This window comes from Topomyia yanbarensis, chromosome 2 (genome assembly GCF_030247195.1).
Source record: "Topomyia yanbarensis strain Yona2022 chromosome 2, ASM3024719v1, whole genome shotgun sequence".
Lineage (NCBI taxonomy): Eukaryota > Metazoa > Arthropoda > Insecta > Diptera > Culicidae > Topomyia > Topomyia yanbarensis.
This window is the reverse complement of record NC_080671.1, coordinates 151,379,736-151,392,659: the sequence shown is the minus strand read 5'-3', so window position 1 is coordinate 151,392,659 and position 12,924 is coordinate 151,379,736. Positions and strand designations below refer to the sequence as shown.

At 38.5% G+C, this 12,924-nt stretch overlaps 1 protein-coding gene across 22 annotated transcripts in view; it reads left to right on the top strand.

Moving 5' to 3' along the window:
• The window catches only part of LOC131681761 (uncharacterized), a 168,707-nt gene that overhangs the window by 108,054 nt on the left and 47,729 nt on the right, over nt 1–12,924 (top strand). For all 22 annotated transcript variants that reach the window (XR_009303978.1, XR_009303977.1, XM_058962791.1 and 19 more), the window contains one exon: nt 12,796–12,907. Coding sequence is in view for 20 of the 22 variants with exons in the window: in XM_058962791.1 (XP_058818774.1) it covers nt 12,796–12,907 (112 nt within the window). In the remaining 2 variants the exon portion in view is untranslated. The remainder of the gene's footprint in view (nt 1–12,795; nt 12,908–12,924) is intronic.

Genomic DNA, 12,924 nt, shown 5'->3' with positions numbered 1-12,924 from the left:
CCAACTCAGTTTTCTCCGTGGAGAACTCAATACCCAGCTGAAGAGCCCAAGCAGACAAATTGTCCAAGGTATTTTGTAATGGTCCTTGCAAGTCGGCAGCTTTGGGCCCTGTAACAGAGACCACCCCGTCGTCTGCAAGTTGCCTTAGCGTGCATGAATGGGCAAGACAATCGTCAATGTCATTCACGTAGAAATTGTAGAGCAGGGGGCTTAGACATGAGCCCTGGGGAAGACCCATGTAGCTAAATCGCGATGTTGTTAAATCGCCATGCGAAAAGTGCATGTGCTTTTCAGACAACAGGTTTAGCAAAAAGTTATTTAAAATTGGCGAAAGACCATGCTGGTGCAGCTTCTCTGACAGAATGTTGATAGAAACTGAGTCAAAAGCCCCCTTAATATCCAAGAAGACTGATGCCATCTGCTCTTTGTTAGCATAGGCCATTTGGATTTCTGTAGAAAGCAACGCAAGGCAATCGTTCGTCCCTTTGCCTTTGCGGAAGCCAAATTGTGTATCTGACAGTAAGCCATTTGCTTCAACCCAATTGTCGAGGCGAAACAAGATCATTTTCTCGAACAACTTCCGAATACAGGACAGCATTGCAATCGGCCGATATGAGTTGTGGTCGGAGGCTGGTTTTCCTGGTTTTTGGATGGCGATGACCTTCACTTGCCTCCAGTCATGAGGGACAATGTTACCGTCAAGAAACTTGTTAAATAAATTCAACAAGCGCCTTTTTGCAGTGTCAGGTAGATTCTTCAGCAAGTTGAATTTGATTCTGTCTAACCCTGGGGCGTTATTGTTGCATGATAAGAGAGCAAGTGAGAACTCCACCATCGAAAACGGTGTTTCGTTCGCGGTATCGTGAGGAGACGCGGCGCGGTACGTTTTCTGTACCGGGACAGAGTCCGGACAGATCTTCTTGGCGAAAGCAAATATCCAACGGTTTGAATATTCCACGTTCTCGTTGGTACTATTACGGTTACGCATACGTCGAGCCGTACCCCAAAGAGTGCTCATCGCTGTTTCTCTCGTTAACCCGTCGACGAACCGGCGCCAATAACTACGTTTTTTGGCTTTCATTAGACTCTTCATTCGCCTTTCTAACGACGCGTACTGTAGATAGCTAGCGGGTAACCCGTCTTCCCGGAAGGCCTTATATGCAGTGGACTTTTCCGCGTACAGCTCTGAGCACTCTTTATCCCACCACAGGGTGGGAGACCGTCCATGGGTATTCGCGCTGGGTACTGGTTTAGTCTGAGCTTGATTCGCACTGTCGAGAATCAAGCCAGCCAAAAACCTGTACTCTTCCTCCGGAGGAAGTTCTTGAGTGGATTCGATTTTAACGGATATCGCGGTCGCGTAACTCTTCCAATCAATGTTCCGTGTGAGGTCATACGATACATTGATTGTTTCCGATGGTCTTGAACCGTTAGCAATTGAAATAACGATAGGCAAATGATCGCTACCGTGGGGATCAGGGATCACCTTCCACATGCAATCTAACTGTAGCGATGTCGAGCAAAGCGACAAATCCAACGCGCTTGCGCGTGCTGGTGGTGTAGGAATCCGTGTCATTTCTCCCGTGTTTAAGATGGTCATGTTGAAATTGTCGCAAAGATCTTGGATTAATGTTGATCTATTATCATCATGAAGACAGCCCCATACCGTACCGTGCGAGTTAAAGTCTCCCAGAACTAGCCGCGGTGCCGGTAAGGATTCCGTGATATTACAAAGCGTTCGGTGCCCTACCGAGGCTCTAGGAGGAATGTAGATGGAAGCAATGCAAAGGTCTTTACCTTTGATTAGAACTTGACAAGCGACAATTTCAATGCCTGGTGTCGAAGGGAGGTTAATTCGGTTGAAAGAATAGCACCTTTTGATACCCAAAAGTACTCCTCCATAGGGGTTTTCTCGATCCAGACGAATTATATTAAAGTCGTGGAAGTTGAGATTTATATCGGAAGTTAACCAAGTTTCACATAATGCGAAAGCATCACATTTTAAACTATTTAGTAAAAATTTAAAGGAATCGATTTTCGGGAGGATACTTCTGCTGTTCCACTGTAGAACAGTGATCGAATCGGTGACCTCGTTCGATGACTTAGCCATCGAAGGATACGATCGCTGCAAGGAGGGGCCATTTAGTAGTCAACTGCTTCAAAAATGTTTGCACTATAGGGAGAAAACGTATCAGAAGGCTTTTAAGAGGATCAGTAACATTGAAAGCTGTGAAAATTAAGTCCACTATGTCAGAAAATTTCATTAGTCCGCTACTGGACTGAGTATCTGTTTGAAAAAAGGGGACACTTGGGGTTTTTGGTGTCCCTGGAAGTGGTGGGTACTCCTTGTTAGAATTAATATTTCCAAGTCCTGGAGCAAATTGCTTCGGCTTTTGTGCATCACTTCCGTTGGATTTATTGATTGCGGTTGGCGCACTCTGAGTGGACGACACCTTGGCACCCTTACGAGGCAATGTAGGGGAGGCTAGATTTCTCCTCTTCCTGGATTCCCCTGGGTTAACCAATGATGTTCCCTCTTGTGGGTCGTCAGATTCTTGCTCAACGCCAGCCAAAAGAGCAAAGGAATTTTCGGAAGGGACAGATGGCGAAGCATTCTTTAGCATTTCTGCATAAGAGTGCCTCGAGCGATCCTTAAGGGAGCGCTTAATTTTATCCCCGCGCTGCTTGTACGCCGGGCATGACTTAAGAGCATGCGGAGGGCCCCCGCAGTAAATACACTTCTCAGTTTCTCCACCGCAAGTGTCATCCTCATGCTCTCCCTCGCATTTGCCGCACCGTTTTTTATTGCCACAATAAGTGGCTGTGTGGCCCAGTTGCTTGCAATTGCTGCAGTTCATTACCCGCGGTACAAATAGGCGAACAGGTAGGCGAACCTTATCCAGGAGGACATAGTTGGGAAGAGCAGATCCGGAGAAAGTCACCCGAATCGAGTCTGACGGAGAATAAGTTGTCTTATCATCTTCAGTTTTTGCGGAATACAATTGCTTGCATTCCAGAATTTTCACCTTTTGAAGTGAAGGGTCCTTAAAGCAGCCTTATATACCGTGCCTTGATGCTTAGTCCTGCCGCTCCCTTTCGCCAGAAAATTATAAATTGCTCATTTCGAAGCAGATCATGCACCTATCAAATCCTAAATGGTGTTCAGCGTTCATTCTTCTATAGATAAATTTTCAACCAGAGATGGCATGCACCACAGAACATATAAAGAGATGATTAAAAAAGCTCTTTGAACTTTTCACGCGCACCAGCGCTCTTTCTTATATAATATATTTCTTCACTCCGTTGTATGTTGCTTTAATGTATTTTTTCTGTTCCGTGACTCCACACACACACAAAAGAATAGAAATAAAGAGGCTGTTTATTATGCATCTTAGTCCCACACATACGAAAGTAGTGCAGGCAAGCAAAAATATGTCATAGTTCTTCCGATCAAACTGAGCGATCCTTATCTAAAAATATCGGAGTATCGAGAACAAATGTATGAAGTAACCACCGTTATTATGCTCTTTTTTCTACAAATCCTCTTTTAATTTCAGACTGACTTTATAACTTGGAAAAACGCTGAATGTTACTTACCAGAGTTAAACAATGTTCATTTTATAAAGAGGACACCTGTTTGTTGATGTTTCTGCTCTACAGCTAAATGAAAAATGATTAATTTATACTCATCGTGTGAACAATAATACGTATTTTGGCAACACGTTTGAATAGTGTGTGAATTGGCCAAAACAGAGAAATCTTCAAAGTCGGCGCTGCACATATTAATAAAAAAGAAAACTGTTTTCTTGAGGATTTTCCAAAATCCCGACGAAGAAACTATCCCGTAGATCGCCACAAGGAAAATGCACGAATTGGCATTAGAGAAATTCTATCTGTGCAAAGTGTTATCCAGATATTTTACAATGTTCAGGTTGGCACGGTAATAGCTTTGCAACTCGTTTAATAATTTTAATAAATTCGACGCTAATCAATACAGAAACAACCAACTTAAAAATTTCCAAAAATGTCATTAGTAAATTATTGTTAAATTGAAAATTTAATTGGAAAATAAAATTTCAATTTTCCTTGACCAACTTACTTTTGCTTGACTGGTTGGAAGAATACAATAAATGTATTCTTCGAACCAGTCAAGCAAAACTACGTTGATCTGGGAGTCACTATAAATGGCTGCTCTGGATAATAACAATCAAATTTGTTATTATCCTGAGCAGCTTTTTATACTGATTTATTTGAATTATACAGATTTTAAGCGTAAATGCTAATTTTATACAAAAAATATTTTTAGAGATTTCAGACAGCATTACCCAAATTACATAAAAAATCGGAAAACATGTTTTTGTTGAACCCTCTATCTATTTTTACAGTAGTCATATCCTCAAATAATGAATGTTAAACAAATAAGTCGAGTTGTGTTGATTATTTTTGCATTAAATTGTAAAGATAGTTTCAAAGCTGTTAATGCGATACTTTAAAATAAAATCGTGAAATTGTGCTACAAGGATACTTCTGAACGCAAATAAATTATTACTATTGCTTTTCTTTACTAACAGCTTTTGTATGTCGCACAACAGATTTTCGCTAAGATTGTCTGGCAATGCTGCCGCTATTAAAAATTCGAGTTATCTCAACATTCGAAGCTTGAAGTCGCTCACGATTTCAGCCTTTTTCAAAAGCAAAAATTGTAATTTCAAAGTCAACCATTTCAGAGTGCAATAGAAGGGTGGATATTCAAAACTGCCAATTATTCAAAATTCGTTTTATTTATTTATTTGGTACCAGAGGCGACGCGTCGGTACGTTCAACCTGTTCATTGAACAGGAAAGCCAAATCAGACAAACCGAAACCCATTTCAAGTTTAAATTAACTGTAGAACCCTGCAAAATATTTTCAATGAAGGGAAAAGTAAAACACTAAAGTTATTCAGATTTGAACGAAAAACCAACTGGTATCCAGTAAAATTTCAGAAAATGGTTTTACCAGTTCATCCTCAAACATGCACGCATCTCGTACTCTCACCGCACGCTTTGGATGGAGCAGCAGCAGCAGCATGGGTGATGGCTGCAACAGCAGCCTGAGAGCCATGGGCGACGGTTTTTTTCTATTCTCTTTTGCACCGGTTCAAATCAAATATTGAACCTGCGTGCATTGTAGCGATGTCCATTTGCTCGTTAGAGGTCTGTGTGCGAAACGAGCGCGCCTTTTAATTTTCCAACACGCTTCGCAGTTGTGCCATACGTTCACAGCTGTCGGTCGAACGCTTATTTTCTTGGGTAGTCCAACCAGATGTTTCTGCCCTTGGGGCATATTAGTTATAAGCACGTATGGATTTGGTTGGTTCAACGAAAGTAATGAACCATCTTTCTGCTTCGTAGAAATTGTTTGTTCTTCGCATTTACACATTGATAACATGTCTACTGAAAATGTAAATGAACATAATGGATTCCATTCGAATCGTTTCGCGTTCTATTACAAAAATGTTAAAAGTCTCTTTCTTACGACACTTGAAATGATTTTTTTGGAATTGCATATGGAACATTTAAATTTCTCTCCTGTTTGGTAGAACTAATAGATGATTTCAAACAGGTTAATAAATGTTTCAACCTATCTTATACAGAAGAAGGAATAATTCTCGGTGTAGAAAATAAGATTCTACATTGGAGGTTAATTCGAATCGTAACATGACTTATGAGTATTCAATAATACCATGTGTTGAAATTAAAGTGAGAAATCATTTTCAATACGAAGTAAGTGGTTACCTATACGGATGTAATATATCTTTTTTGCTTTTTTCTGTGGGACTCTTGTTTGTTTGTTTTATAATTCACCGATGGGTTTTGACAACAAATTTGTTTTGCTCAACTCCTGCGATCAGAAAAACCCGTCCGCCGAACATCTTTCGTTGGTACTATTCGTTCGATGTTAGAATCGTCGAATTTGAGGGATTTTGTGGTATTGAACAGGTTGACGGCGGAACCACGCGTCGCCTCTGTTTGGTACTGATGTTCTCATTTTGGCGAGAAGAACATAATTTGCATTAATTTTATTGTGAAAATGTTTGAAAAATTGCAATTTAAACCTTCCTAACCCACTGCCAACCACGGTAAATATCTGGTCTGGTTTTTGACGGATAAATAAGTAATTAAATGTTAAAAATCGCCAAATCGTGCGTTTGAGTATATTTCAGCTTACATTTACAAACTTTCGGTTCATGAAACAATGTTTTAGATCCTATATTTTCGGAGAAAATCATGGGTGATCTCGTCGTGAAAAACAAGAAACGCCGCATCGGCAGCAAGAAACACCCGACGGCTTTGGGAAAACGCATTCTAGTGAAAGCGATTCCCAAAGGCCTAAGTCGTTTTCTGTGGTATTTAACGTTATTATTAAATGAAAAGGTTTGTCCAAAGAAATATTGCCTTTAAACCAGAGGTGGGAAACAACCTGTTGAGTACCGGTACGGTAAACCAAATCTCCACACGTGTTTGTGCTTCCTTTACATTGGGTGCGGTCTTACCGCTGGTTGTGTTTCAACAAGACACGAAAACCAAACCGAGTTTCGTTTACACAGCCCCGCGGCTTGGCTTTGATTTTCGTTTATCGGTGCACGAGTATGGAAAGAAAACACGAGAATAAAGAAACCAAACTTCGGTTGTGTATTCGCCATTCGGGTTGATGTTTATCGGATATGCTAGTGCTGCTAGTATTTTTTATTAAGTATTCTAAGGGACCATTCATAAGTAACGTAACGCGAAAATCGCCCAAAATTGACTCCCCCCTCCCCCCATGTAACAAATTGTCACAAATTTCTCTATCCCCCCTCCCCTATTACGAACAAATTCCTCAAAAAAATTTTTTTTGTTCAGTGAAAACATGTTTCGTAACGATCTAGCTCACTCCCCCTCCCCCATATGTCACAACATGTCACAACCTCTCTTACCCCCCCCCCCCCCTCTTCCCCCTAAACGCGTTACGTAATTTATGAATGGTCCCTAAACGAATTTCTTTTAGATATAATATACGGTATTTTTTCGGTAATTGAAAAAATGTCTTCAGACATCTTCTCTGTTCAAATAAATTATGTTCGTGGTCATAAATGGCGTTCCTTAACTCAATATTGCGACATTTTCATAATGATTTATCATCAGGAAATTGGCAATATGGGTATGCTTGGTATAGGAAACTGCCCAAAAATCGAAAATAAAAGGAAATTTAATAGCCTCCGCTATTTTTATATCTGAGATAGCACATTTCTATCTACATGGACATTTTAATATAAGAAATATGTCAAATGATCGCAAATTGATGCCGTAATTTAAAATCTGATATGCCGAGCTATATTCAATACTACTGGCATTCAATAACGTTTTAATGGCAAAAAAATCATGAAACAAGGGTAGTTTTGATTTCGAAAAGTTGTCTATAGATTAAAAATTATTTTTCGCACCATTTTGCATCCCAATATGGTGTTAATTTCACGAAGATTTAGCATTTAAAAGCATGTGTATTTAAATAGGCATATGGTTCCAAGGAAAGGAAACTTGAATTACGTCGTAAATTTGAAATTTAAAATGGCGGAATTATATTAAAAATGATGTCCATTTTTTTAAATTTAATTAATCTGCAGTAGATTTACATACACACATCGACTGGTATCGCCGAAAATATTTATTCCTTAATGAAACTTAGTTTCTAACGGCGGCATATTAAACGAAAGTGTTTTTGCTTTGCTATTTTGCTATTAGTTGGTTGCTGTTCTCAATGAATTAAGTTTTTGGAAATTGAATAATTAAGTTGTAGTTTCCTCTAAACTCGAATTTTCGTGACCGAACTTCCTAGAGGACCTCCATAATATATCAAAACGATGTACAGTAACAGCAACAATAACAGAAACATGTTTTATCAGCACTCAGTAAATAAGGACATAATCGTTTAATAGTGAGTTTCCCCCACTTGCGTCTGAGAGTTGTGAACAAAATCAAAACCGAACACGGTGTGGATCACTCGTTTGCACGTGTTGAGATTTTGAGAACCGTATCGGTGAATGTACGTACCGGTTGGTTTTCTTGCCCATCTCTGCTATACACTCGAATCTCGTCTTATCAGCAAAATAGTACCAAGAGAAATTCGTTTTATCGACAATCTCGAACTATCGACCAACGAATTCACGAAAACAATATATAAATATCTGTGTATGCTTTTCGTTACATATTATGTGAACGTTTCTTGGAGCATCTTGATTATAGAATTGCCAAACATGGATAAATACCTTATTTCTCTAACTATAATTTCGTGTTGCAAATGGTTAGTGTACGGCTTTGAACTACCAGACCCCCTCGACTTATACGTGTTCAAATTTCAAATGGTCATATTTTCCTCAATTTAAGTCGTATTACTGTATAATGAACAAACAATCGTGAGCTTTTGTTTCAATATTAAAAATGAAAAAATGCGAGCGTTTTTCTGTCCTCCTGTGAAAAATTGGGAATGGCGGTTATACGACTTTGAATATCCACCCTTCAATAGTGATTGCTGTGCTGAAATTTTCATTTATAAGTAACCAGATATTTTCAAAACATATGTCAGATATGCACAAGAAAGTAGGGAAGGCGATCTTTTTCATAATATTGATAAAAAACTAGCAAAACTCCGAAACTTTTCAAAAAGTTTGATGACTCTGCTTAAACTATAACTAAAATTTAACTGGCACACACAAAAGAGTAAAAAAGACTCTTTGGGGTGCTACTTGACTCCAAACTTAGGGAATCAGTGAAAATTAATTAAAAAAAACCTGTTTTAATCCACCTAGACGTGCACTTGCACCTTTCTCATTTGTCCAAACTACGATTCCATGGTTTATTATGTTCAATACAATGGTGGAAATGTATATTACATATTCAGTACGATTTGCACATATTACATACAATGGATCGACAGCCACGATTTTGAGATGCTATTTGTCGACACTGAAACATCGCTTGAAGGAGGAAGATCCGCTAAGAAATTTTAAACTAGTATAATTTTAAAGTAGCAACCCCTTATGCAATACTCCTACCTAAGCCTTTACAAGCCAAAAACATTAGGTTGACGATTTTTAGAGCGATTGCATAATCTTTCTATATGAGAAAGGCAAAAATGTGCCAAAGCCAAAAAAGTCAATTTTCGTCAAAAAAATTTTTTCGATGTTGCATCAAATCTCAATGTTTTATGCATTTTAAAGTCATTTGGCTTCCAAAATACAATTCGATTTTGAAATTTTCCCTTACTCCCCTCTTTGAGAATTTTTAATTTCGGTTTATATGGGAATTTGCTGTGTGGTCGCACTCTTCAACCCGTAACTCTGGAACCAGAAGTCCAATCAACAAAAAAGTTCAATAGCAGCCGATGGGAAGGTTGTACCTTTCATTGGAGACTAAGTTTGTGCAAATCGATAAACAGAGATGACTTTTTTCCACATACACACATACACACACATACTTACACACAGACATTTTCCGATCTCAACGAACTGAGTCGAATGGCATATGACATTCGGCCCTCCGGGCCGGGATTAGGTTGACGATTTTTAGAGCGTTATGCAATTTCTATATGAGAAAGGCAAAAAATGTAAAAACAGTTCTTCCGATCAAAACAAAACTGAATTTTAGTTTGTATATCATTTCTACCTGTTTGCCAATGAAAAGCAGCACAAAAAAGGCGATTTTTTGTGGGAAATCGTTCATTTCTTGGAGCATAGAGCTTTCACTTTTCCGTTTTCAAGTTTCTCTTTGTGCGGGCGAGTTGTTGCAGTGTTGTCGTCCTACTCATGAGAAAATAACAAGCCTGACTAGCACAATGAAATCTTCATGTACCCATTGTGATAGTATCTCTTGCAATTAGTTATCAAAGAACAGTTTTCTTTTCACGTCTTCTAGCCACCACTGAAACTCGGGTATTTTTCAAACAAATCGCTGTCAAAATATTACAAATCGGACAACTAAAGTCGCTGATACAGAATAAATAAAGTGTCCGGATGCCATGTGAAGCAGACTTTGTTTCGCTACAAGAACATAGTGAAGACACGTTTTTATCAAACCGTTTGTGTAATTTAGTTTGACAAAATGGGGACATATTTTTCATTATTTTTATAAACCGAAGCTTTTAAAATTAGCTCTTTAGCCCCTAGACATAGCCTCATAACCCTTTCTGATTATTTAATATAAAAATCACTAAGAAAATCAAAACCCCAATTTGAAAAAGTACTCTACCTAAAAATTTCGAGATCATGGCTTTTGCTTAAATTCAGCATCCTTCAACCGGGTGAGGGATGAGGGTGAGTCGCTAATTATGCTTGAACGAAATGGACTAAATTTTGTCCTGTTTATCTTTAGAGTGTACAGCAAACCATTCGGGAAAGGAGTTTGTGCACGCGCGTACATAATCCTGGGTTGTCGTATCGTGCCTAGAAAAAGGACAAGTTTGCTGTAGATGACTGTTTCAAACGGGAGAAATTCGCTTCGAAGTACATGATTTGGAAGGCCATATGAACTTGTGGCAAACGTAGCGAACCGGTCATGATTAAAGGCACCATGCACGATGCGTTTAACAAAATTGAGTGCTTTTACCGTTTTAGAGACAGCATGATCAAAAACTACCGCTATTTCAAAACCGTGCAGGAGTGGTATGTGACTAATTTTGTTGATTTTGTGCCGAAAAACACAAACCCACTGAACTGTTTGAATTCCGTTGACTCGAAGCCTAGGTCGTCGCTGTTGTGCTATCTTATGACAAACGCCATTTTGAGGTAAACTGAGATAGATATGCCACATTGCTTGTCTAAAAAATCTACAAAGTGGCGTTTACAGAATTTTGACATTGTGCTTGGTTACTAGATATAGCGAGAAAAGTTCTGAGAAATTTTTAATTTTTTGCTTCAAATGACTGTGTCTGAAGATTGTCTCAAATTATCTTGATGTATAAGACCTTTTTATGTGTAAAACTTTCTGAGAAACACAGTGGCATAATAATTTTGAAAACAAAAATGCACGAATTGTGAGAAAAATGCAATTCAAGTTTTAAACTGGAACTATAGCATATTTGGCAACACTGTAACCAAAAATAACTATTTTTTTCTAGATTTCCTGACTCATTTCCTTCAAAATGCGTCTTACCGATTGTTTATAGACCAAATTAAGAGTTAATAATTGATGATTTTTTTCTATGGAAAATTTTCCATGCCCGATTATGACACTATGACACGTGTGAGTGAGACTTTTGTTTACATTTATAGTAAAAACTCGCAACATAGTCAACTGATCTTCGTAATATTTGAGAGATTAATACAGAATAGATAGAAGCATCAACTGTCTTCTTTGAATTGTTTATACCATTTATAAGTTTCAAGATATTCAATCTCCAACTTTAAAAATCATTTTTCTCGAAATGTGCACAATGGCGCTTGTCATAAGATAGCACAACGATGTGGCCATGATGAAGCGCGATTTTCGAAAGACCAAAAGAGAAGCAAAGTGCGAAAAGGACATGATTAGGAAGATGACAGAAACTGAGGAAACGTACCGGAAACGACTGTACAAGCTCTAATGGAGGGCGTCAATTAAAAATGTCAAGCATTTTACTCAAACTCATCCTAAAATTTAATTTGGTTTTACTTCGATAACTATAGCCGATTTACCAATCAATCTAAAGCGTCTCAATAATTAATGATTCATCCGTTTTTTACCCCAACAATAATTTAGTGCCACAAAATCGATGCACACGGCGAGTACCGCTTTTCTGCACAAATCTAGAAGATTTAAATAGTCCCAACGTTTAGTATCCACCCTATTTATGTCCTAGCCGACTCACCTAGCTGGTAAATTAAGTCCATTCGCTTTATTAATTCACCACAACACTTCCAGCAGTCGCGAAATTCGCTAACGCAATTCGTTCCCCAGGATAGCGGTACTTTGATGCTCGAGTCCGAATGGCGTCAACTGGTCGTAGAAGCAATCGGAAAACTATCACTCTTGAGCACGCCCCGTTCGAACCGAGGCGATACACTACAGTGTCTGAGGGAAAGGGAACCCAGTCACGAAAGAATTTTCCACCATCATCCGGTACAGTTGAAATATAATGTAAACTCGACACTTTGAATGGAAAAATGATGCGGGCAACCACCCAACTCAACTTGAATTAAAATTAGTTATACATAGCACTTTAATTGCCTGGACTCTTTTTTTTTTCATTGGAACGCACGCAATTCGTGCTTCGATATTAAGCGCTTATGAGACACCTTGCGGTCTGCAAATAAACCCATTGGGGACAACAACTGGATTAGCGTGTTTTCCTGTATGCTAATATTTATGTTGTGTGACATGATGAGCTATGAAAGTGCAAGCGATTATGTTTATTGTGGTGCACACCTGACAAATATGTCGGCAATGTGTCCGTGTGAACCAATTATACCAGTTCGACATAAACGGAGACGTTTTTACAGCAGTTATTAATTAGTAAAGAAAACTCACTACTATTTCAGTCAAATATCATTCACTTCTAAACCTCCTTTTTACCAACGTATGTTTTGTTCACAAACCCGTGTCTTGAAGCAACATTCTAGGTTTTATGATCTTATTGAGGAATTTTTCTGAAATTGGAATGACAGTTTTAGTTAAAGTTTCTTGATTATTAATGTTCGCTAGTTACGTTAAACCATAGTTCCATTCAGTTTTGGTTTTTACACTCTCACTGGCATATTAATACGAATTTTACTAATTTTTCACTTTTCTTTTCACTTTGCAGAAATCCTACAACCGAACTACGATGATCCCAGTACGAGTTTAAAGTATTTCGATATCGGAAAGGCACTGACGCTCGGTTGTAACATAACGAAAGAAGGTTATGACTTGAGCTGGTAAGTGATGGCGAAAA